This window comes from Camelus dromedarius, chromosome 6, assembly GCF_036321535.1.
Source record: "Camelus dromedarius isolate mCamDro1 chromosome 6, mCamDro1.pat, whole genome shotgun sequence".
Classification (NCBI taxonomy): Eukaryota; Metazoa; Chordata; class Mammalia; order Artiodactyla; family Camelidae; genus Camelus; species Camelus dromedarius.
Window position 1 is genome coordinate 43,888,153 of NC_087441.1, and position 27,007 is coordinate 43,915,159.

The 27,007-nt window shown below is 35.9% G+C and overlaps 1 protein-coding gene across 4 annotated transcripts in view; it reads left to right on the forward strand.

Moving 5' to 3' along the window:
• Positions 1–27,007, forward strand: part of METTL24 (methyltransferase like 24) — a 97,726-nt gene that overhangs the window by 48,525 nt on the left and 22,194 nt on the right. For 3 of the 4 annotated variants that reach the window (XM_064486784.1, XM_010989590.3, XM_064486785.1), the window contains one exon: positions 2,574–2,802. In XM_064486784.1, coding sequence (XP_064342854.1) covers positions 2,574–2,802 — 229 coding nt within the window. Of the gene's footprint in view, positions 1–2,573; positions 2,803–26,299; positions 26,347–27,007 lie in introns of all 4 variants that reach the window. The other variant, XM_064486783.1, reaches the window with a different exon arrangement.

Consider the following 27,007-nt stretch of genomic DNA (forward strand, 5'->3'; position numbering starts at 1 on the left):
AGTGAATTTTATTCAGTAAAAGTAACATAAGTTAACCAAAAATTTTACAAATTTCAATAGTTTCATATTATTTAGTGTATCATACAAAGTAGCTCATCACCATCTAATGATTAATGAATATATATATATTTTTTTTTTTAATGATATTTTTAGTAGAGAACACTTGATCATACATAGAAAATTTCTGGAAGGATACACAAAAAACTGCTAACTGTGATTATATCTGGAAATTAATGGCTAAATTTCTAGTGGTAAGAAACTTTTACTTTTCATTTTATGTACTTACAACTTGAACTTTTTATAAGTGTATTTGTTATTTTTTAATTGCAAGAAACTAGTTTAAGTTGAAAATACATCAATATATAATAAAGTGTCTTACTAAAAAATTAGTTATACAACTGTATGTGGTTAATTCTAGAATTTTTTTGAAGTCTTGATTAAAATACATATATATTTTACAGTGGAAAATCTTTTCTTGAGACAATATTCTGAAAATTCACAGAGAAAGATATTATTCACCTTTCTTTACTCTTGAAAATTTATATACAAATTATATTTAATGAGTACTTTTTTGACATAGTGGTTTGTACTCTTAGTAAAGCTACAAAACTGATGTTTTCCAATGGGTTATCTACGATAACACTGGTTTGCTCAATAAAGTTTCAGTAAATTCAATGAAGTGAAAAGATCCCTTGGGACAGGTAAATTCTATAGCATTCTGATCTACATAGAAAGAAATCTGTCTACAAAAAAAATGCTTTTTAGTGTCTACTGCAACTCTTGGATTTATATTTAATGTGAGTTTTATCAGTTAGCTATTGCTGTGTAACAAGTCACTCTAAAGATCAATAACTTAAAACCATTATTTTTTATTTCTTATAAGTCTGCAGATTGGCTGGGCTTCAGTTGATCCAGGCCAGGCTCAGCTGGGAGACTTTACTTCAGGCTGAGGTGGCTAAGGGCAATTCTGTGTTTCACAGAAGGCCAGTGGATTGGCTGGGGCACCTCTGCTTCTCCCGTCTTTTATTTTTCTGAGACCAGCAAACTTTCCAGGGTAAATTTTTATCACGATAATGGTACAAGAGAGTGAACTGAACCTAACTGAAAGCCACAGGATTAGGACTGGCATCATGTTCCTTCCTTCCAAAAAGCAAGTCACATGGCCAAGCTGAAAAGTCAAGAGGCAGGGAAGGACACCTCATCTATGATGACCACGGCAGTAATGTGGATAAAGGGGTGAAGAATTAGGGCCAGCAATTTAACCTGCAATACCAGATTAAATAATGAACAAATTGAGGAAAGCTAGGATAGAGAATACAATGGTCTGAGCTGTGTGGGTTCAATAGGAGATTGAAAATAGGAATCAGGATCTCTTGGGTAGAAGGAATGGGAGCATTTATGAGAAGAGTGCTGAATCTTTTTCCTAGCTAAAAGTGTTAAAAGAATTTTAGCTGAGGGATAGCAGAAGGTTGACATGACATGGGTCCAGTGAGAAAAAGAGCAATGTAATGGGAGTGAAGGGAAAGAACAAGGCAAATAGAGTATTAAGAGTGTCTAGGTGGAAGATCTTTGTACTGAAGACTTAGATTATTACTTAATGAGCTCATACATTTCCAAATTATAAAACAGTCTGAAATACTAGAGTCTAATATAATGAAGCATTTCTGCGCTGGGTTCAGGTTTGGCCAGTGCATTATAGATACTCTATGGGATTTTGGTATCTTAAATCATATCTAATTATAGTGTTTTGGGCAGAAAAGTCATAATGATCTTTTAAAAAAATTGTCCTCTCTTGGTTAATTTCATGTTTTTCATTCAAAATGATGCTTTAATCAAAGTAATGAAACTTACATCAGTAAGTAAGGAATATTCCTGAGTAAATAAAAAATTTGTAAGTATGTGAATGTTCCACAATATGTGTTACCTACTGGGTGCTTAAGCACAATTAATTCATAATTTCTTCCCGTTTATGTGAAGTTAGGTGATGTACCTCTTTTGTCTCTCGAGTACCAGATCCAGTAGAACCACATACAACTGCCTTTCTTCTTTAACTGTGCTGTTTTAAAATATGCTCCATTTCCAAAAAAAAAAAAACAAAAAAAAACAGCTGTTGTCTTTAAGTCAAATTGCATGCACAGCACTGTGGCCATTACAATGGAGACCAATTACTTCATTAGCAGAATGCACCTCTCACTAAAGGAACTGATCCTGGAACTTACATTTCTTACACATTCTGAAAAAAATCTCTTAAGATGGCTAGATAGTCTTTGTTTCATTGCTACTATAGTTTGTATCTTTTTTAGAAAGTCAATTTGATACGCTTCTATATGTTTGAACATGTGATTCTCTGGTTGGCATTTAGCAGATAATTTACTTCTTTTATCAAGAAGCTTTTAGCTGTAACGCTTTTGTGAAGGAAGGTTTATTAAATGTGTGCAACTAACCACATGTTAAAGCAGGAAAAGGCTTGATGTGACTAAGAAAATTGGCCTTGACACTGTCATTTTTGTTTATCCAGCACTTTTGCTCCATTATATTTTTCTGTTGTTGACTTGCACCCTCTTTCTTTACAGGCTAGGAAGTGATGATACCCATTTTGAGGTTGGCATGGCCAACGATGGATGTGAAGTGCATTGTTTTGATCCTAGTGTTAAATCAGCTCACGTTTTGGAGAGTGAACGTCTTTGGTATCACCGAGTGTCCGTCGACTGGCGAGACCCCCATCCAGCTGTTGCTGCCCAAAAACCATATAGCAGCACTAGAAAACTGGGAACCATTTTGAATGAATTTGGGCATCGCAAGGTCAGATTTTTTCATTTGATCTCATAATTAGAATGAATGAACTCATAAGCTTTTTTTTTTTTTAAATGCAAACCAAGGATTAGATAGTTGAAGGTTGAGTTTTAACCTTACTGATTGCCCATCATTATTTATAGAGTTGGCTCTCTAGATACAAAGTTTTGGCAAGGATAGAGATATTTAAATTGGTTTCAAGATTTTAGTTTCTGTTGAGTAGTGCTAAGGTTTTGACCAAGCCTGGGAAAGGAGACTAAGAAACTTACTCCTGGCATGGGATCAAGAGTGCCATTTTCATTTGGCAACTGATTTAAAATTTCCAGACAGAGCAAACTACTTACGTTGGCCTCAAATACAAAAAGTAATCAGAGCCAGGTTTATGTTTGATAAGGGATTGCTAGTGTATCATGTTTCTCACTGTTGTAACAGTGATTTTGACTCTCTAGGCTCTTAAAGTTCAGAAAATATGTGTGGCTTTGATTAAAATGTATTTTGTAAAATTGAATGGACATTATGTGTGTTGCAACTGATATAATTATGTCAAAAGATGTCAAACCTCTACAAACATTTTATTGTAAGTGGATAGCAAAAAGAAATTCAATCTTTGAACAGTGTTTTTTGAAAGCAATTTTTAGTGTAGACGTGAGCTAATTGCATTCTGTTGGCGGATACTAGAGAAATTCTCCGGGGTATAATTGTCTTGTATGTAATTGCCAGCCCTTCTTGGGCTTGGCCTCTTGACCTGTTATTCACAGCTAGAGATGGCATATAATTTAGAACATGCCAGAATGGGTGCTTCTGAGATACAGTGTACATGGAACTCAATTTTAAACTTGAGTTGGCTACTTGATCTTTAAAAACTTCTTCTGCATTATTCTTTTTCTTTTTGCTCCTCCTCTTACTCTTCTTTTAAAAAAAAAACAAAAAACAAAAAAAACAAAAACCCAAACCAAAACCTTCCTTTAACTGGACAGCAAGAACTTCAAGAGCAGCTTCAAAGAATGTGCTGTTCTTTTAACATGTGTTTTGAATTTTGTATTTGTATTTTGATTTGTATTTTGCTTTGCGATTGAGAGTAACTAGAGTTTAGTAGTTAGGAGCCTTAATGAAACACATATATAGGATTTTTGGAGTAAAATCTTTGAACAGAGCCTGAAGAAGTAACAGCATTTTTCAGAACTTTATTTTGTTTTTGCTGCTTGTTACTTTAGTAGACCTGTTTTTACAGCTGAAAATTACAGGCTTGACCCTCTAACATGTCAACTCCAGATTATTCAAAGAGCTGACTATTGATTCTTTTTGTTCATTTAGGAGTCTTGAGGCTCCCTCTTAATTCTATTTACATCCTGGCCTTATCTACCCCTACTCTTCAAAGAAAAGACAGAGCAGAGAAAGGAGGGCTAACCAAAGCCATTTTGCTGTTTGAGATAATATTTATCCAAAGAGTTGGTAAATGTGAGGATAAAATGAGACTTCAAAAAATAATCTGTGGAGGAGGTGGGTATAGCTCAGTGGTAGAGTGGGTGCTTAGCATGCATGAGGTTCTAGGTTCAATGCCTAGGACCTCCAATTAAAAGCAAACAAATAAATAAATAAACCTAATTACCCCCTCAAAAAAAATGTGGATGTAATTTATCTATGCTACATTTCATACGAAGAATGTGTTTTCATAAAACCAAGTAGGCACCTGAATTGTGCTTGTTTAACTCCATGGGAGCTGCAGTGGGCAAACCTTTATGCTGAGGATGAAGCGTGATGCCTTTGACAACACTACTTATGAGGCAGCATATTTGCAGTGATACCTAAAAAGGATAAATGTTTTAAAGGGTTTTTTATATTCCTAAGGCTCATTTTTATTGAAAACATTAATAATGACACAAAATGATTAAGATGGTAATTTTATGTGATGTGTATTTTACCAGAATAAAAAAAAAAAAGGATGGAAAAAAAACCATTAATAATGAAAGGGATCTGGCTCAGAATTGCCAGGTATGTATTTGTCGCTTAAAAAAAAAAATCCCTTGTTGAAGAATTTAAAATATATTGATGTTGTTTCATAGAGATTTTTTTTTTTTTTGGTGGATGCTTTAAAACAAAACCAACAAAAACTAAAGCCATTGGTGAGTGAGTGCTTCTATTAGGAGCATCCTTCTAGGAGCTAGCCAGATAAAGGGAAACCTCATTTCTGGCCTACAGCAAGCAAGATCTGTTTTCATTTTTCTGCACGTATAGACACTGGTAAATAGGATGCAGCTCTGGCAGGGAAAACAAATAGGAAAAAAGCACACTAAAAAATGTCAGTGATTTTGCCTTGACTTCTTCAGATGTTTTTTCCTGAAAGTGACTATAGAAACTAAAGGGGTTTTTGTTGCTTTGTTTTCACTTCATGACTTTAAAACATCTCATAGTGTTTCCTAATGTTGTCCCTGTTAAGCAGCTATTTTTCTTCTTCTCTTTAGCCATACGTAGATTTCAGCCACTCAGGCAAAAACGTAGGTAAAAATATAAGGCAGCATTCTGAGATGGTGGCAGAAAGATGCATATGGCTTTCATACTGCTTTTAAAACTCTTTGGTAATTTTAACTTCAAACCATAAATCAAAAAACCTTTCTAAAGCATCAAGTGAGAGCAGCTGCCTCAGCAGAAGCCCAGTCTGCCAGGGAGTAATATCACCTGGATCCAGTGTTATTTAAAATGATTAACTGTCTTTTCTTGGCTGAAGTCCTTGTTGCTGTAACTACACATAAGAATTTTTCCAGAATGTGACTAGAAATATTGAATCTGAGATTTCTGCTCATATTAATCATAACAGATGCTTTTTTCTAAAGACTTTTATGACACAGAGTATCCTAAATGATCCAGGCTGGTTAATGAGAAATTATTATTTTTGGTCGTAACCATGCTGATGATTATATGAATAACAGGACTACATTAGAATTTACCTCTGTAAACTCATTAATCTAAGTTTGAGGCATGAGTCCTCTTGCTGGTTTTTGGCATTGGGTAAGTCATTTAACCTTTAGGTGCTCAGTTTGATTGTCAGTAAATTGGGGACAATGATACCACCTAAATGGATTGTTTCTGAGAATTAGATCAGAGGACACAGTGTAAAAGCCTCCAGCAGAGTGCCCGGCATGAATTAGTCATTTGATTGTAAATTCAAAGAATTTTTATTAACAATTTCAGTAAGTTTTTACTAAATTTTATAGAAGCGTGTTCTTTTTTCTTTTTATTTGTATTTAGGGAAAGTACATCAGAGACTTCTCTGGAAATTGCTAACTGCACCTAATTCCAGTCCAGACTTTTTAATGGAATTGGTCCTTCAGACTTGGTCATAGAGAACTATTATTGTTTGCTGCCTCAGGGCACTGAACAGCTTTGCTGGAGATTGTATAGAAAGTAAATACTGTGCTGTATAGAAATGAAATAAGCTGCTGAGTATTAATACAGAGCAGATGTAGCTTCCGGTTGGGGCTGCCAGTTAGGGGATCTGTGCGGAACTGGACTTCCTGCCTGTTCAGCTCTTGGGGGCGGGTCCTCCCTCACCCGGGATGCTGTCCCCTGAGGCTAAGTGTCCACATGGACCCTGAAAGGAATGCCACTTTCTGCTTCCCAGGGCAGAGAGCCTGCCATTAATTACAAAACATCAATTATGTTGTGTGGTCGCTGCTGTATTTCAGAGAGTGTGAGCTTTGAAATTAAACTACAAAAAGATTCCTTTTTCTTCTTGCTTGTTAAATTTGGAAATATAAACAATATATTGATACTATCCTACATTGAAATGCTTGTTGGGAATACTGCTCTTGCTTTGCTGCTGGAAATGGAAAGTGAAAGACTCAGGAAGAACATTCAACCATGTATATATATATATTGTGTCATTTTTTTATTTCTAGAAATCTTCTTTGCCTTAAATTCTATTTTGTCTGCTGTTAGTTCTGCCATACCAGCTTTTCTGAGGGATAAGTTTTATATGCAATGCTATTCTAGGGTCCTTTATTTTTGTATTTTTTTGATATAGTTTTAGTTTATATCTAGGCTGTAAGAGTGATATAGTCACTATATGACTGGATTGTGTTTTTAAATCCAATCTGACAATCTGTCTGTAAACAGGTGTGTTTAATTCATTTATGTTTATTGTGATTACTGGCATATCTGGACAAATTTTGGTTCTTTTAAATTGGGCTTTTTTCCCTTTTTTTGCTGAAGCTTTATTATTATTCTTATTCTTTGTGGTTAACCTTAAATTTTAAATGAATATAATTACTAAAATTTTAAAACAACATGTAAAATTATTCATTTCTATTTCAATATTTCTATTCCTCCTAAACACAGCAAAGATCATAGCAAGTTAACTATCCATTGAACATGGGCCCCCACATTGCTATTATCTGGAGTTTTACTTTTACCTTTTTAAAAATTTTACATTTTCTTTTGAAAAAATATAAACACAAAAGTGGCAAGTTACAGGAATAAGAATAATACAATAAACTCTCATATATTCTTCTCTAAGATTCACCGGTTGTTAATATTTTGCCACATTTGCCCTCTCTCTCATTTATACAAATATTATATTTATATTTAACTATTATCTCTGCAGATTAAAAAAAACTCAATGGAAAGGAGTGGATGGGTACTTCCATAATACCTCTATCTATATATGTGAATTTAATCTGTATTTATCATGATTGCTGATATATTTGAATTAATTTCATCTTATTTTGGTATATCTGGCATTATGATTAATATGAAAACAATAGAAATACCTTTAATAAGGTCAGAGAAAAATATGGATGCCTGTTCTTATCATTTTAAAAAGCTGGATTAGAGTTTTTTTTAAAAATAAACTTCTTATTTTGAGATAATTATAGATTTACATGCAGTTGTAAGAGATAACACAGAGATTCAGTGTACCCAATAGCACACCTATAGTATGAAATCACAACCAGGAAATTGACAATAATACAGTGCAGATGTAGAGCATTTCTAGCATCATAGGGATCATGTTACCTTCTTATAGCCACACTCACCTTCCTTCCTTCCACCTCTTTCCCTAAACCCTGATAACCACTTATCTGTTTTCCACTTCTATAATTTTGTCATTTCAAGAATGTTATATAAATGAAATTGTACAATGTGTAATCACCATTGTTATTTAACACAGTTCCTAAGATAATGGCTAGTACAATTAGAAAAGAGAAAGAATTTTAGGTGTAAAATTTAGGAATGGGGTAAAAATTTTATCATTATATGGATATGTATTATTTATTATTATTATTGGAACACTATTATTGGTAGGTAATATGATTCTATACTGGAAAACTCAAGAGAATCTAATGAAAAACTATCAAACAACAAGAGAATTTAATGAGCTGTCTGAGTGCAGTATACAAAAAGTAAAAACCTACGCTTTTGTGAATAACCGGTTAGAATATTTAAAGGAAGAGAAGACATCAATTACAAGAGCAACAAAAAAAGAAAAATAAACTTAAGATATGTGCAAAATCTGTAAGAAGTAAACTTTATTCAAGAATTTAAAAGGAGTCTGGAACAAATTCAAAAGCATAGCATGTTCTTATATAGACAGACTTAACAATTATTTAATCTTTCTTATGTTAACCTATTCATTTAACATGATCCCAATAAAACTGCCAGTAGGATTTTTTTTTTTTTTGGTAGAATGAGATTAGAGTTCATATTGAATAAACAAGCAAAAATATCAAATCAAATTCTGGCAAAGAAAAGTAATAAAGGAAGTTGACTAGCTCTATGAGATATTAAAATTCTTATAAAATTAAAATCCTTGTAAATCTATAATAATTAAAGAAAATGATACATTTGCATTAATAGATAAACAGATTAATGGACAGAATAAAAATCCAAAAGTAGACCCAAATACATGCAGTTTGATGTATAATAAAGGTGTCATCTTAAATTAGTGTGAAAAGATGGATATTTCAGTAAAAGTTATGTGGACAACTGGTTGGCATTTGTAAAAAAATTAATAATAATCCACATTTTATGCCTTCTACCAAGAAACTCAAACCAATCAAATAATAAACATTTTAAAATATTTAAAAAACTGATATTATAAAAATACTGGAAAAAACTATAGAGAATTTTTTAACGCCTTTATTGTGGTATGATTCCTGTATAGTAAACTACACATATTTCAGATGTATAATTTGATGAATTTTGTTAGATGTATACACCAGTGAAACCACCACCACAATCAAGATAGCTAACATTCCCATCACTCCCCAAAAGTTGCAAATTTTGAATTCCCAATTTATCCCTTCTCACCTTCTTTACCCCCTAGAAACTGTTTGTTCTCTATGTCTGTGAGTCTGTTTCTGTTTTGTAGGTAAGTTCATTTGTGTCCTTTTTTTAAGATTCCAAATGTAAGTGATATCATATGGTATTTTTCTTTCTCTTTCTGACTTAACTTCACTTAGAATCACTTAGATAAAAATCCTGGAGTAAGGATGTCATAAAAGAAGGAATGATTAATTTGATTATGTACAAATATAAAATCTCTGCATGGTAAAAATGCCAAAAGCAAAATTAAAAGGCAAATCATAAACTGAAAAAATATTTACAACTCATTGCATAAGCAGAGAGCTAATTTCACTGGTACATAAGAGCTTTGACAAATCAATAAGGAAAACATTAGCAACTTAATAGAAAATTGGATAAGAGGGAAGGATATAGCTCAGTGATTGAATGTGTGCTTAGCATGCATGAGGTCCTGGGTTCAATCCCCATTGGCTTCACTAAAACAAACAAACAAACAAACAAACAAACCTAATTACCCCCCAAAACACACAAAACAAGCAAACAAAATTAAAAAAAAAAAAGAAAATTGAATAAAGGCTGAGAAAACAGTTCACAAAAAAAGAAATACAAATGGCTTATATGAATAAGTATTCAAACTTGCTAATAGTATGAGAAATGCAAATGAAACTACACTTAGATACAATGTTTTCACCCATCAGATTGTCAAAGATAAAAAGTGGTATGAATGTAAATTGATACAATCTTTATGCAAGGCTGTTTGGCAATATCTATTACATTGCAAATGCAAATACCCTTTGATCCATCAAATTCTATGAACTTGCCGTACAGTCATACTCCCTTATATGTGAACTGATATATGAACAAAGTTATTTTTTGCCTTATTGTTTGTAATAGCAAAGGATAGGAAATAATCTACATACTCACCATTTTAGAAGTGTTTAAACAAATTATTTGACTTGTATTCAGAATATATAAAGAACTCTTACAACTGATAATGAGACAAATAAGTCAACTAAAAAAAAAAAACAGGCAAAAGATTTAAACAGACATTTCACCAAAGAGAATATAACAGATGGCAAAGCACACGTGAAAAGATACTCAGTTTTGTTAGTCAATAGGGAAATAAAAGTCAAAGCCACAATGCAGTACCACTTCACAAACACCGAAATGGCTAAAATTAAAAAGATTGATGATTACTAAGCGATGGTGAGGATGTGGAGTAACTGGAACTCTCAAACACTTCTGGTGGAAAGGCAACTCCTTTGGAAAAGAGTTTGGCAATTTCTTAATTCAGTTCTTACATTTACGAATTGACCCAGCAAATCCACTCTTAGGTTTTTACCCAAGAAAGTTGAAAACATATGTCCACATACAGACTTGTACTTGAATGTTCATAACAGCTTTATTCATTATAGCCCCAACTGAAAACAACAATGTCCATCAACAGGTGAATGGCTAAGGAAGTTATGGTATGAATATACCATATACAATGTACCATATACCGTCCTATCCACATATGATAGAATACCACTCAGCAATAAAAAGGAACAAGCTTCATGATACATCAACATAAACAAATCTGGCAGACTTCAAATTGAATGAAGGAAATCAGACACAAAAGATAATATATTGCATGATTCTCTCCTTATGTGAAGAAGCAAAACTATTTCTGTAGTGATAAAAATCACATCAGTGGTTGCCTGAAGCATGTAGTGGTGGAACAGAGTAAGAGATTTACTGAAATGAAACATTTTGCGGTGTTAGAGGTTACATACATGTGTACATATGTCAAAATACTTAAAATGTATGAATTTTGTTGTATATAAATTATACCCCTATAAAGGCAAATTGCAGAAGAATATAGATTTTTAACATTCACATACTTGATTTTATATGTATAGAATTTCTCTGAAAATATACAGAAGAAACCAGTGATACTGGTTGACTTCAGGGAGAAGAACCGGATGGCTGAGAAAGGGACTCTATTTTCTGTATCTTTTGAGTTTTGAACCTTGTGAGTATTTTAAAATATTTTCAATGCTTCCCCTCCATTTCCTTCATTCTTTACTTCTGGAGTTCCTTTGAGATGTATTTTGGAATCTCTCTCAGTCTGTTCTCCTTATCTGTCAATTGCTTTATCATATTTTTAAAAGTTTATTGCTGTCCTACTTTTGGGTGAATTCTTCAATGCTAGCTTCCAATTCTTTATGCTTTTTAACTATGTCCCATCTAGAGTTTATTCTATTCATTGATATTTTTAAAATTAAAATTGTTGTATATTTCACTTCCAAGCTTTTTAATTGATATTTTTCCTGTCCATCTGTTCTTTTTTAGTTCTGCATGTTTTTATTTCAAAATGTATTGCCACTGCTTCCATCTTTGCGAAAGTAGATACTTTTCTTTTTTGGGGGTGGTAATTAGGTTTATTTATTTATCTATTTTTGGAGGAGGCACTGGGGATTGAACCCAGGACCTTGTACATGCTAAGCATGTGCTCTACCACTTGAGCTACACCCTCCCCCCCAAAGTAGGTATTATTCTTATTGGTTGCTCTGAGCATCCTAAATGTTACTTATTTTAAACTTTTGTCAGACTGTTTAACAAAATTAATCTTGGAATGAAGTAATGTTCCAGTTATTGCTTTGGTTGGCTGTTTCTCATCATTTGATTTCTATGTATATTTTGGAATTTCATTTGTTGGCTCATTTTCAGTGGAAGGTTTTTGGTTTGGTTTTGCTTTTTTCTTTCCTTTTTGGTTCCACCCTTCTCTGCCTAGTGATTTTACAGTAGCATTCAGGGTCTGGTCTTATATGAGCATTTGGGGGCTTATTCTGGGATTATTCAGTTACTGAACCATCTGGGGTCTGGCTCATTTCCTGTTTGCGAGGATGAGTCTCTCTCCTCTCATCTCCCTAGGCCAATGGCTGGTTTTAAGCCACAGCACCAGTCAGGGGTTTTCAGAAGTTTATTTTGGGCTTCTTTCTGGATCCAGGGAACTCCACTCCAGTCCTTGGCCTTAATCAGTGAATGTGGCTTGGCTGCTCTCTCATGGGAGCACTTTCAGTTCCTATTCCCTGTAGGAGATGCACCCCCAGGGCCACTGCTACCTGCTTTAGGACGGGCACTCCGCATGTCCTGGCTTCAGTACTGCTCACTGCTCTGTGTTCTGGTGCACGGAGGTGTTCATCTTGTTTTTGAGCCCAGCTTTGACCTTGTTGTCCACCCTCCCGACCCTTATTCTGTTTTTCACTTTCTGTTTGATACAAGGGTATGGTGTGCGTCTTGCCTTCACACTTCTTTAAGTCAGCTTTAAATTGATTCACTTTTCTTCCTTAGAATTATCTGGAGAAATAATATCCATGGACCCATGAGTCAACTGTCCTTGTTATGTTTTCCAGTATATATTAAAAATACCTTAATAAATGAAAGATTTTGAGATGCTTATATATTGACCCCAATCATATTCTATACCAACACTGCTCATATTTAATGCGTATGTGAACCACCCAAGGAATCTAATTAAAATGTAGATGTTGATTTAGGAGGTTCAGGATGGTGCCTGAGACTGCATTTCTAGCGAGCTCCCAGGCAATGCTGATGCTGCTGGTTGGGGACCATACATTGAGTAGTAAGGTCTGACCCACAGTCTGAGAAACACAGGAGCAGAGGCTATTAATAGTAATTGTCAACACTGGGTCTTGAACCTAAGTGGTGACCCCCAGAGGCCCAGCACTGGGATGCTTTGTGCTCTCCTGTTGTCGTTGCCTTCTAGCCTGAATCCTTACCAAGGGTGGAGTGAGGCACAGATGTTCTGCTGTGCTCCAGGGCATTTTTCCATTTCTGTGCCAGCCTATTGCACCAGATTTCTGTACTAGACTTGTCGTTTTTCTGGGATAAATTTTTTCTCAAGAGGAAAGCTCCTTTATAAAAATGTCCCCTGGTCATCTGCCACACCAGTGCAAAGCCCAGAGATGCCTGAGTCCTGGATGACTAACATTTTTACCCTCCAGCTGGACCCCTGCTTCTCACATGTGTGTTCCCAACTAAACTGTATCTGACTCAAACCAGAGACCCTTTATTGTATGGAGGTGCATCCCGACTACCTAGTGAGGTGTACAGGAAATATATACTTTTCCACCTGACTTTCTCCCCAGTACCTTCCTAAATAAAATGTGCAGGATATCAAAGTTTGAATATGTTACCTTTTCCTACAACCTACCGTGGAATTAATCAGCAGCAGCCTGAGTATCCAGAGGCCTTAGTCATTGATATTTCAGAAGGACATTCAGGTGGAAAACTGCATGGAAACAAGATATGCTGTGATAAAGGTAGAAGTCTAGGTGATTTTTTTAGGGCCCACTAGAATCTTCTCTATATACTTGTTTGTATTCCTTCTTCAAAGAGAGGTGTGTATCTTTCTGTGTATTTGAAAGCAACTTCATCTCTCAGGATTACTATTTAATCATGATGGTGCTGTGTTTCTGTGAAATAAGCCAGTGGCAATTTAGGAGTAATGAGTCACTCACGGTACGGAATTGCAATTTGAAATGCAGAGACATCTTTCTGTTTCCATCAGTCTGCAGTGGACCCTAAGGACAAGCCATCTTGAGAATGTGAGTTGAGAACTTGCACACTCAACATTTAGGAAATGAGTTTTGGCTTTTTACCCTAATCATTCATCTATAATGGTAAGATTTGTTGTGAAATAAAATGCCTTAGCTCCTCTTAGTGATTTTCAAACCAGTGTGTTTGGATTTTTCAATTTTTCAGGATCAGTGCAGTGAGATTTTTCACTCAGTGTTGCAGTTTTGAGCTGGATTGCAGGACTGAGCTGCAGTTTTTGTTTACTTTGATGTTTTCTCGGTTTTCCTTGGCCAAAAGCAATGACTGGCAAGGCTGTATGTGTGAACTGTGCTCTAGAATCTGTGGAGACTCACTCCCACCTGTACAACTAAGGGCCTCTCAAATCTCAGTGTTAGAATTCAGAACACTGGAAAACAAACCAAAAATAACAGCAACACACCACAGTCAAAGAATCCAGTCACCTAGGGAGCTTAATTCAAATGTCAAACCCAGGACCAATCTCAGAGATTCTGATTTAGCTGGTCTGACATGGAGCCCAGGAACCTGCATTTTTAACCAACCCCAGCCCACTCTACCCAAGCTGATGTGAAGATCTCCCTCAGAGAAGCCTCAGAGGATAGAGAGGACTTTAGTGCCTCAGACCTCCATTTACAAATCCCTCACCCCCTGCTGTGCATAAAACCCTTTAAACAGGAAGGGGGTCCAGAGTTTGGCTGTCAGCTTCTGCAGCTTCACTTCCTGGCTCCCCACACAGTCTCTATGTTCTCTGTGTCTCTGTTTTCCCTATTGTAAAGTGAGTGATACAAACACCTGCCTTTTGAGAAGTTTGTGCAGGCAGGTAAACTCATGTTGGTGAGGGAGATGAATAAGGTGTTTTCATGGGACCAGAATTGTGACTTTATTTTATAGAGCACTGTGACTGACTCTTGCTCCTTTGAAGTTTTCAAAGGGGCACAGTATTATTACCAAAGAGGAAGCTTTCACATATGGAGGAAATTATCCTCCAGGGAGCTGGCATTTGTTTTTATTCATTGCTGTGTACCAGGGGTGGGCGTATTTATCTGAGAATCTTGCCATTTGGACAAAGTTTTGGGTATGAGAGCCAAGTGAATCCTGAGGAAGCAGAGAGGGGCTCCAAGCTCCAGGTGCCCCTAAGGGTTACCTTTTGTGTGACTTCCTTACCTAAAGGAGACTGGGGGTCGGTAGGGATGTTATGTTCAGTGCCACGCAGCTCAGATTTGCCGGGTCATGCATCTCTGTGAGTTCCTTTATGTGTGCTAAAAAATGCTTAATGCCTTTTGACGGTAAGAGCCCCAGGAACTCACTATCATACTGGTGAATCCTCTGAGGGAGTGATTCCTGAACAAATCTGTGAGGTCACACCAGATTTCTGCCTGGGAACTCAGCCACACCAGCCTCTGAGGTGTCGATGTGTAACAAACCACCCACGAAACAGGCTCCAGGTGCTTGGAGAAAGGTGATCAGAGTTTCATTTGGAGATAAAACCTGATTTATTTTCCAGCCAGTGAAAATATTAGGAAAGGAAGTTCTCATTTGCCACTTTATAGTTAAAAACATAAGGACCTTTTAAAACACAAATTTCCTAGCATGGAGTGGTATTCAACAGTTTTCCAATTAAAATGATAATGAACCATTTCTTATAAGAACTTCTCTTTAAAATCAGTGCGATGGGTTCACAGCACACCATTAGAAGGAATTATGTAAAGCAGACTCTCTGTTCCAAGTTTTATTTTAAGATTTAATTTATTCCAGATTCTGCAGGAAAAACCATTCATGTGACAAGCCTGCTAACAGATGTCAATTCAGTTTTATAGCATATTGCAAGCACTTCAGAGTCAGAAAATGGAGATTATTCTTTTTGCTTGCTGTTTATTACATGACACAGCTTCATAACACTATGCCCCAGAGGACATCTGATTAATAACCTATGGGCAAGCCTATCACCCGCTTTCGTCTTCTGCAGTATTGAGTGTAAGCTTTATTTCTCATTACCCTTTTGGATTAAGAGAGGTGCTGGAAAAAGCAAAAGTGACAGAAAATAGATTTTTCTGTTTTAATATCATCTAGGTCAGAAGACAGATTGTACTGTAGTGAGGAGAAATAAGAGAAAAAAATAAGAATTATTCAGCTAGGTAGAACTAAATCTATATAAAATTTTTTTGTGGTGTTGGTGGGTAAAACAAAATAATTCTATATGAAAAATATTGTGTGAAAACCAAGCATAACAAGAACTCTTTACTTCTTCCCAGGGCCCATTTCTCAGTGTTCACATGGCCTAGTAATTATTGGTTTGTATGTTACACATTGTTCACATTCACACTGTCCAGTCCATCCATCCATTTATCCACTCCTCCATCCATCTATCTGACCAATAAACATTTATTAAGCATCTTTTCTATGCAAGGATCTGTGCTTAAATAATAAAGAAAAAAGGGATAAATAAATCTCTTTTTAATTAAATTTTAAAAAATTGTGGTGAAATACACATAACAGAAAATTTACTATCTTAACTGTTTTAAAGTATATAATTCAGTAATACTAAGTATATTCACATTGTTGTGCATCCAATATCTAGAACATTTTCATCTTGCAAAACTGAAACTATACTCATTGAACACCAATTTTCCCCTTCCCCAGCCCTTGGCAACCACCATTCCACTTTCTGTTTCAATGAATTTCACAGCTGTAGGTGCCTCATATAAAAGAAATCACACAGTATTTGTCTTTTTGTGACTGACTTATTTCACTTAGCATTAATGTCCTTAAGGTTCATCCATGTTGTAGCATGTGACAGGATGTCCTTCCTTTTTAAGTGAATAATATTCCCTTGTATGTGTACACTACAATTTTGTTTATCCATTTGTCTGCTAGTGGATGGTTGGGTTGCTTCACCTCTTGCTTATTGTGAGTACTGCTCACAATGGGTATACAGATATCTTTTCAAGACCCTGCTTTCAGTTCTTTTGGAAGTATACCCAGAAATGGAATTGCTTGATCCTATGATAATTCTATTTTTAACTTTTTTGAGAAACTGCCATACAGTTTTTCATAGTGGCTGCACCATTTTACATTTCCATAAACAAGTCTCTTAAGATTTAACACATATCTAAAAAAGAAATGTGATCCTGTGATGAGTGCTACAGAGAAGATGTGTGATGTGCTGTGGGGAGTTTTAACAGAGAAATCCAATCTAAAGTGCCATTTATTTTTGTGTTCCTGATGCCTAGCCCATAGTGGGGACTTGAAATGTGTTTGGTGGCTGGGTGAGTAGACCATCCAGACCTTTGGTGATTAGGCCCTTTTTCTTTGTTTTCTTCCTGCCATTCAGTGCCTTCCCCTCTACAGGAATGGTAATGGAGGGCAGTGAGAGCACTTGTTAATAGATTGCTAGCTTTTCCTTGGTTGCCTCTATTAGTCTTTGGTGAGATTACAGAAAACATTTTCCCAGTAGTGTCCTTTTTCTTATTCTGTACAGTGTATAATATTCAGAGATGTTGACATGTTTCCACCAGATATGTCCCTGGCTTTTCTTTGGAGGAGGAAAAAGAAAGCTGCCTGTGGATGTAAGATGAAAGTGTAGTGATGTTAGGGAGTCATATGTGTGGTATTCAGGGAGAAAATGTTCTTCCTATTCTTAGAAAACTACTCTACTCCCTAAAGAATTTGGTCTGCAAAGATAGCAAAGGGGCCCCTCTCTTATCTTCTCATCTCAGTAACATTTTACTCAATTCCATGCTATTTACAGATATTTTAAGTTGAATTTTCATTCTTGAGATTTTGAAAGGGAATTTCAGATATTTAAGATACATAGGCATTATATTTAAAGATTTAAACTTCTTGTTCCTGGTTTTATAAAAGGAATGTTTTCATCTGAGCCTCAAACCAATGAACAGCATGGTTATTATTTTGTCCAATTTAAAATTTTGCTAGCAATTGAAGCAAAGAAAGAGGCTGGCCACAAAAAATATTTGGCATGGCTCTTTCCTTAGAAACTTTGATTGGCTTTGCTGTTTGCTATGGCATTATTATTCTGATGAGCTAGAGAGATCCAGTTATCTGTCTGAAATGAGTCCTGAGGGTTCCTCACAGTTGCTCTGATCATGGGATTGGCATAGGAAAACAATATTGGTGACATTTTCCTAATGCTGTTTTTGGGGCAGGTGGGAAGTATTGGACCATGTTGCCTGGTGAAAGGGTTACTGACGCTCAGCTAAAAAGATGCCAGCTGTCTTTCCTGTTAGTTGTGTGAAAGCACAGGTGAATTAAGCCCTTATGACATGTTTTATTTCTTTGTAAAATAGGGATAATAATACCTTTTGTGTGAGATTGTTGGGATTAAAGATAAAAGGTCTGTAAAGAATCTAGTATATAGTGCCTGGGTGGTTGTTCCCCAGATGGGAGCTGTTTATTAAATAGTTCCTGGGTTGAATTGATTTGAGTTATTTTAAGCCAATATTTAAATACTTGGAATGGAGTATTACGGTATAGACCATCTGGTGTATTTTCTCTTGTGCTTTCTCTGGTGATAGTAGGGAATTTTTAACAGGTCAACCATTTACTCCAGAAAATGTTAGAGGGTTACTATTCTGGATTGGATTTTGGAAGTGTTTAGAATAGCAGCAGTGTGAATCTGATGTCCAGATATCCTTTTAACGTCCTTGGAGTCGACCGTTCTGCAGTGACAGCCATAAATATAATTGCTGTGCATTTCAAATAGCTCACTTGCTTCATGATATTGATAGAAATCTTGTATTTCTTTACCCTGTCTCTCTTTTGGGCATAAGCCCCACAGGCTTATTGAGTATGCTGTTATGGAATCATTTGGATGGTGAGTACTGATGTCTCTGAAGGTATTTTACATAGCAATAACTTTAATACTTGCCCCTACATTTGCCTTATAACATTGAATTTCCTCTAGGTTGACCTTTCTCTCTGAAACCCTCTGTTAGATAATTTTGACTCCTTTTTGTAGACATATCAAGTAGAGCACCAACTGTTGACTGACCTAAGCGCTCAAGAATATTCTGAATAACTAAATTTTCTGACTAAATGAAAGGAGGTGCTATTATCCACCCTTGTCTTTATTGCTCCTTTGCCGTGCTACTTACTGTGTGAAGTATAAACACTTCATCTGATGTGCAAGTTCTCAGTTCAGTTTCCAACGTCTTTATCTTCCACCACTTTCCCACAGATATTCTACACTTTAACCTAGACAGTTTGACTTCCAACTTTCTCACCTCATGTAGCTTCAGTCACAATTTCTTTTATCACTAATATCTTCTCTGTATCTGAACAAGTTGTCTTTCAAAGCCTGTTCCAAATGCTGTCAATGATTTCTGTATATTGGTTTTGTATTCTACAACTTTACTGAATTCACTTATATGTTCTAATAGTTTTTTGATGGAGTCATCAGGGTTTTCTATATATTGTATCATGCCATCTCAAATAGTGACTGTTTTACTTTTTCTTTCCAACTTGAATGTCTTTTATCTCCTTTTTTTGTCTGATGGCTGAGGCTAGGACTTCCAATACTATGCTGAGTAAAAGTGGTGATAGTAGGCATTTTTGTCTTGTTCCTGATCTCAGAGAAAATACTTTCAGCTTTTCATTGCTGAAAATGATGTTAGCTATGGGTTTATTATTGTAAGGTATGTTCCCTCTACACCCACTTTTGAGAGTTTTTATAATGAATGGATGTTGGATTTTGTCAAATGCTTTTTTGCATCGATTGAGATAATCATATGATTTTTTATCTTTTGTCTTGTTAATGTGGTGTATCACATTGATTAGTTTACAAATACTGAATCATCCTTACACCCCTGGGATAAATCCCTCTAGATCATGCTGTATGATTCTTTTAATGTATTGTTAAATTTGGTTTGCTAGTATTTTGTTGAGGATTTTTGCATCTATGTTCATCAGGGATATTGGTCTGTAATTTAATTTTTTAATAGTGTCTTTGTCTGGTTTTGGTATCAGGGTGATCCTGGTCTCATAGAATGAATTTGAAAGTGCTTCTTCTTCAGTTTTTTTGGAATAGTTTGAGGAGGATAGGTATTAACTTTTCTTTACGTATTTGGTAGAATTCACCTGTGAAGCTATCTAGCCCAGGACGTTTGTTGTTGGGAGTTTTTGATTACTGATTCGATTTCTGCTAGTAATCGACCTGTTCAGATAGCTATTTCTCCCTTTTTCAGTCTTAGGAGGTTGTATGTTTCTAGCAATTTAGCAACTTCTAGGTTATACAATTTGTTGGCATATAACTGCTTGTAGTGATTTCTTATGATCCATTGTATTTCAGTGGTGCTAGTTAACTTCTTCTATTTCACTTCTGATTTTATTTATTTGGTCCCCCTTTCTTTTTTTTTTTTTTTGATAAGCCTGGCTAAAAATTTATCAATTTTATCTTTTCAAAGAAATATCTCATAGTTTCATTGATCTTTTCTATTGTTCTTTTAGTCTCTATTTCATGTATTTCTTCTCTGATCTTTATGATTTCTTTTTTTCTGCTAACTTTGGGTTTTGTTTGTTCTTCTTTCTCTAGTTGTTTTAGATGTAAGGTTAAGTTGTTTATTTGAGATTTTCTTGTTTCCTAAGGAAAGCTTGTATCACTATAAACTTCCCTCTTAGAACTTCCGTTGCTGTGTCCCATAGATTTTGGATCATTGTGTTTTCATTTTCATTTTCTTCAGGTATTTTTTGATTTCCTCTTTAATTTCTTTAGTGACTCCTTAATTATTTGGTAGCATATTATTTAGCCTCCATGTGTTTGTGTTTCTGTAGTTTTTTTCTTGTGGTTGATTTCTAGTCTCATAGTATTGTGGTTAGAAAAGATGCTATTGTCAGATCAATTTAGAATTAGAAAAATAGATCAAGATGACAGAATAGAAGGATGTGGAGCTCACCTCCTCCCACAAATACATCAAAAATACATCTATGTGTGGAACAACTCTCACAGAATACCTCCTGAATGCTGGCAGAAGATCTCATACAACCAAAGCTGCAAAAAAGATCACCACATAACCGGGTAGGATGAAAGAAACAAAAAGGGCACTGGGATGGGACTTGTGCCCCTAGGAGGGAGCTGTGAAAGAGGAAAGATTTCCTTTCTCTGGAACCCCCTTCACTAGTTAGGGGATCAGCTTGGACAGAAAAGGAGCTTCAGAGGCTCAGAGGAGAGTGCAACAACCAGCTTGCAGCAGGCAGAACAGAGAGACCAGCACAGATGGTCCTGGCCTCCTTGTAGCACTTCCCAACCCAAGATGCATGTATGCTACTGCATGCAGGGACTGAGGGCTGAGACTCGGGCCTCAGCAGACAGACCTGGGGAGAGGACTGAGGCCGGCTACATGGAGACAGCCTGAAGGGGCTGGAGTGTAACCTGGGCCACAACTGCGATTGTGTGCAGGACAGAGCCTGGGGCCCACCATAGAAGCCCCATTGTTAATGCATGTGCTAAGGGAAGGACTGGGCCCTGCCATACCAGCCTTATTGTCTACATGCTCACAGTGGGTATGTCTTTATCTCTATGAGCTCTGGGAGCATGCAGACTCTAGTGGCATGTTGCCCACATATGGGCATGGGTCTGAAATCTGAGCTGATCCCCAGGGACTTCACGACTTTGGAAGCAGGGCTGAAGCGCCACCTGTGGCATTGTAAGCTCAGTTCCTGCAGGACATTTGAGTGGATTACTGGTGCTCCTATGGCTGGGAAAGTTCCAGCATTAGCAGCTGTGCGCTTTGCCTCCATGTGTGTGGAGGCGGGGCAAGAGTCTGTGCTTATTCCATAGCTCTCATGTTGGGTCCACCGGGTGCATGACATGGCACTCCAGGTGCCTGACTTAAGCAGATCTGCACTGATGCATCTGTGCTGGGGCTTTGTGAGCATAGCACTGAGAGACACCTGGGCTGATTACCTGCATTCCCACAGTTGAGGCAGGGCTGAAGGCAGTGCCAACAACAGTGTATCTTGTGAGCCTGCACAACAGGTGACAGGTGACACCACAGAGCACACTTTCTGATGGACAGCTCCTCCAGAGGAATACTCAGTGACTCTCCCAGCAGGAGTGCTCTAGTCCCACCTATCTCACACCATAGCTCAGGTATGGATCTGGGGACTTCTACTCCCACAACTGGGGAGATGACCCTGCTCCCGATATGGCTGTGACAACCAAAGAGCAAAGAGGAGGCCCTCCTCAACATCTAGTGCAGGCTCTGGTCACCATGACACCAATCATACCCACTGTCAAGGGGAGAACAGCCAGCACACACAGAGGAAAGAAGTGTCAGGCATCCATATTAAAAACAGCCCTCGCACCAAAAACATTAGACTCACGCAGGCTGCACAGGGATGCTCCCACGTAAAAACAGCCCTTCAAGACCACAGTAGATAATGTTTCTCCTAAACTTGTTGAGTCAGAGGAATAGAAGTAAAATGAAGAAGGAGAGGAACCATTCCCAATTAAATGATCAAGAGAATTCCCCTGAAAGAACAATGAAACAGACCTCTCCAGCCTACTAAACCCCAAGTTTAAAAAGAAGGTAATAAAAATACTGAAAGAATAAGAAAGGCTATCAGTAGAAATGCAGATTACTGTAACGAGGAGCTAGAAACTATAAAGAGGAGCCAGTTAAAATTAGAAAACTCATTTGCTGAAACCAAAGCTGAGATAAGGGCACTAAATATCAAGCTGAATAATGCAGAAGAATGAATAAGTGATCTAGAAGATAGAAAAATAGAAATCACCCAATCAGAACAGCAGAAAGAAAGACAAATGAAAAAAAAAGTAATATATGAGACCTACAGGATAATATAAAGCATGCCAATCTATGCATAATAGGGATCCCAAAGGGAGAAGAAAGAGAAAGGGGGACCAAAAATGTATTTGAAGAAATTATGGAGGAAAACTTCCCAAACCTAAAGAAGGAAACAGATATCCAGGTATAGGAAGCACAGAGGGTCCCAAACAAAATGAACCCAAACAGACCTACAGTAAGATGTGTATTATAAATAAAATGGTAAAAGTTAAAGATAGAAGGGAAGGTTCTAAAGGCAGCAAGTGAAAAACATAAAGTTAATTACAAGGGAACCCCCATAAGGCTATCAACTGATTTCTCTGCGGAAGCATTTCAGACCAGAAGGGAATGTCAAGATATATTCAAAGTTCTGAAAGAGAAGAACCTGCAACTGGGAATACTCTACTCAGCAAGATTATCATTTAGAATAGATGGAGAGAAAAAGGATTTTTCAGACAAGCAAAAACTAAAAGAATGCAACAATATTACACCTATCCTAAAAGAAATATTGAAAGATTTTCTATAAATAGAGGAGAAACAAGAATCTATAGGAAAAAGAAAATCACAATTGGAAAGTAAGTCACTTAAATAAGCCAGTACACAGGTTAAAAAAAAAATCAAAAAAATTTGTGAAAGCAATGATGACTACAATGACCAGCAAAAGGATAAAGATGAAGATGTAAAAGAGGACATCAAACCATAAAATATGGGGGAAGGGAGTAGAAAATGTAGATATTTTTTAGAATGTGTTTGAGCCTGTATGACTACCAGTCTAAAACAAGTAGATATAGTAGTGGTTTAACATACTTAAAAAACAGAGAAGCCACAAATCAAAAACATATAACAGATTCACAAAAACCAAAAAGAAGAGAGCACAAGCATAATACAAAAGAAAATCATTGAATCACAAAAGGAAAAACAAAAAGAAAGGAACAAACATGAAACACACAATCAACTGGAAAACAAGGTTTAAAATGGCAATAAATACATATCTATCAATAATTACCTTAAATGTCAGTGGACTAAATGCTCCAAACTAAAGACATAGAGTGGCAGATTGGATAATAAAACAAGAGCCAACATTATGCTGCCTACAAGAGACTCCTTTTAGGGTGAAGGACATATAGATTGAAAGCGAGAGGATGAAAAAAGATATTTTATACAAATGAAAATGACAAGAAAGCAGAAGTAGAAATGTGCATATCAGACAAAATAGACTAAAACAAAGGCCTTAAAGAAAGACACTATACAATGATAAAAGGTTCAATAAAAGAAGAGGATATTATACTTGTTAATATATATGCACTCAACATAGGAGCACCTAAATACATAAAACAAATACTAACACACATAAATGGAGAAATTGATGGGAACCCAATAATAGTAGGAGACTTTAATATCCCACTGACATCAATGGACAGATGTTCCAGACAGCAAATCAATAAGGCAACAGGAATCCTAAATCTACACATTAGAACAGCTAGACTTAATTGATATTTTCAGGACATTACATTAAAAAAAAACCCCAAAATATACATTCTTTTCAAGTGCACATAAAACATTCTCTAGGATATATCATACGCTCAGACACAAAACAAACCTCAACAAATTTAAGAGGATAGAAATTATTTTCTGACCACAACGGCATGAAACAAATCAACCACAGAAAGAGAAATAAGAAAAAAGTGATTTCATGGAGAGTAAGCAACATGCAACTGAAAAACTAATGGGTCAGTGATGAAATCAAATGGGAAACTAAAAAATACTTTGAGACAAATGACAATGAAAACACAACTGTACAAAAATCTAAAGGATGCTGCAAAAGCAGTCCTTAGTAGGTAGCTCATAGCAATTCAGACATTTCTCAAAAAATAAGGAAAATATCAAATAATTAACCTAACCTATCACATAAAAAATTAGAAAAAGAACAACAAACAAAACCTAAAGTCATCAGAAGAAAGGAAATAATAAAGATCAGAGAGGAAATAAATAAAACAGAGATTAAAAAATAGAAAAAAGGCAATAAAACCAATAGCTGGTTTTTTGAAAGGGTAAAAAAATTAGCAAACCTCTGGCTAGGCTCACCAGGAAGAAAAGAGAGGACCCAAATAAACAAAATAAGAAATGAAAGAGGGGAAATAACAATCAATACTGTAGGAATACAAAAAACCATAACAGAATACTATGAACATTATATGCCAACAAATTGTACAACCTGGAAGAAATGGTCATGTTTCCAGAAACATACGCCTACCAGAACTGAATCAGCAGATAATTTGAACAGACCGATCAGTAGAAGTGAAAGGCAACCATAAACAAAACTAAAAGACAAACCTATGGAATGGGAGAAAATATTTGCAAATGATGTGACTGTCAAGGGCTTAAGTTCCAAAGTATACAAACAGCTCATTCGGCTTAATATCAAAAAAACAAACAACCCAATCAAAAAATGGGCAGAAGACCTATATAGACATTTCTCCAAAGAATACATACAGGTGACCAGTAGGCATATGAAAAGGTGCTCAACATCACTAGTTATCAGAGAAATGCAAATCAAAACTATAGTGTGGTATCACCTCACATCAGTCAAAATGGTCATCATTAAAAAGTACACAAACAATAAATGTTGGAGAGGGTGTAGAAAAAAGGGAACCCTCCTGCACTGTTAGTGGGAATGTAATCTGATGCAGCCACTATGGAAAACAGTCTGGAGTTTCCGAAAAAAACTAAAAATAGAATTAACATGTGATCCAGCAATCCCACTCCTGGGCATATATCTGGAGAAAACTCTAATTCGAAGATATGTGCATGCCAATGTTCATAGTAACCCTTTTACAATAACCAAGACATGGAAGCAACCTAAATGTCCATCAAAGATGATTGGCTAAAGAAAACGTGATATATGTATATACAATGGAATGCTACTCAGCCACAAAATAGAATGAAATAATACCATTTGCAGCAACAAGGATGGACCCAGAGATTATCATCCTAAATTAAGTAAATCAGAAAGACAAAATTTTTTATCATATGATATCACTTATATGTGACATCTAAAATATGATTCAAATGAACTTATTTACAAAACATTAACAGATTACCAGACATAGAAAACAAACTTATGGTTACCAAAGGGGAAAGAGGGTACAGGAGCGATAAATTTGGAGTTTGGGATTAGCAGATACAAACAACTATATATAAAATAGATAAACAGCAGGGACCTACTGTATAGCACAGGGAACTATATTCAATATCTTGTAATAACCTCTAATGAAAAAGAATATCTATATCTATATCTATATATATCTGAATCACTTTGCTGTACACTGGAAACTAACACATTGTAAGTCAACTATACTTCAATTAAAGAATGAGAAAAGTAAGTTTTTATTTTACCTTTACTTACTCTTTCTTCTATCCTCTTGTTTTCTTTATGTAGATCCAAGTTTCTAACTTACATAATTTTCTTCTCTCTAAAGAACTTATTTTTAATATTTCTTGCAAGGTAGGTATACTGGTAATGCCTCAATTTTTTGTTTGTCGGAGGAAGTTTTATTTCTTCTTCACTTCTGGCAGATGATTTTGCAGGATATAGAATTAAGGTCAAGGAGGAGGTTATAGCTCAGTGGTAGAGTGTGCTTAGTATGCACAGGTGCCTGGGCTCAATTCCCAGTACCCTCATTAAACAAATAAACAAACCTAATTACCTCCCCCAAAAAAGAAAAAAAATTGAAAAAAGAATTAAGGTCAGCAGTTATTTTTTCTCAACAGTTTAAATATTTCACTCCATTCTTTTCTTGCTTACACAGTTTCTGAAGAGAGGTATGATGAAATTCTTGTCTTCCTTTGTGTACAGGTAAAGTGTTTTTTTTTCTCTGACTTCTTTCAGGAGTTTTAAAATATCTTTAATTTTCTATAGTTTGAAAATGATATGCCTAGGTGTAGTTTTTTTCAGATTCATCCTGTGTGGTGCTTTCTGAGCTTCCTGGATCTATTGTTTGGTATCTAACATTAATTTGGGGGAAATTCTTTGTTGTTATCATTTCCAGTATTTCTTCTGCTCCTTTCTCTTTCTTCTGGTATTCCCATGATATGTGTATAATATATTTCGTGGTTGTCCCACAGTTCTTGGATAGTCTATTTTAGTATTTTTTTTTCTGTCTTTGTTCTGTTTGCTTTTCAGTTTTGGAAATTTCTGAGTCTCAGAGATTCTTTCCTCAGCTGTGTCCAGTCTACTAGTAAGCCCATCAAAGGCATTCTTCATTCCTGTTTCAGTTTTTTTGATCTCTAGCTTTCTTTTTGGTTCTTTCTTATGCTTTTCATCTCTCTGCTTACGTTGTCCATCTGTTCTTACATGCTGTCTACTTTATTCATTAGAGCCTTTAGCATATTAGTCATAGTTGTTTTAAATTCCTGGCTTGATATGTCCAACATTCCTGCAATTTCTGATTCTAATGCTTGATCTACCTCTTCAATTAGTGTTTTTTTGCCTTTTGGTATGCCTTATAATTTTTCTT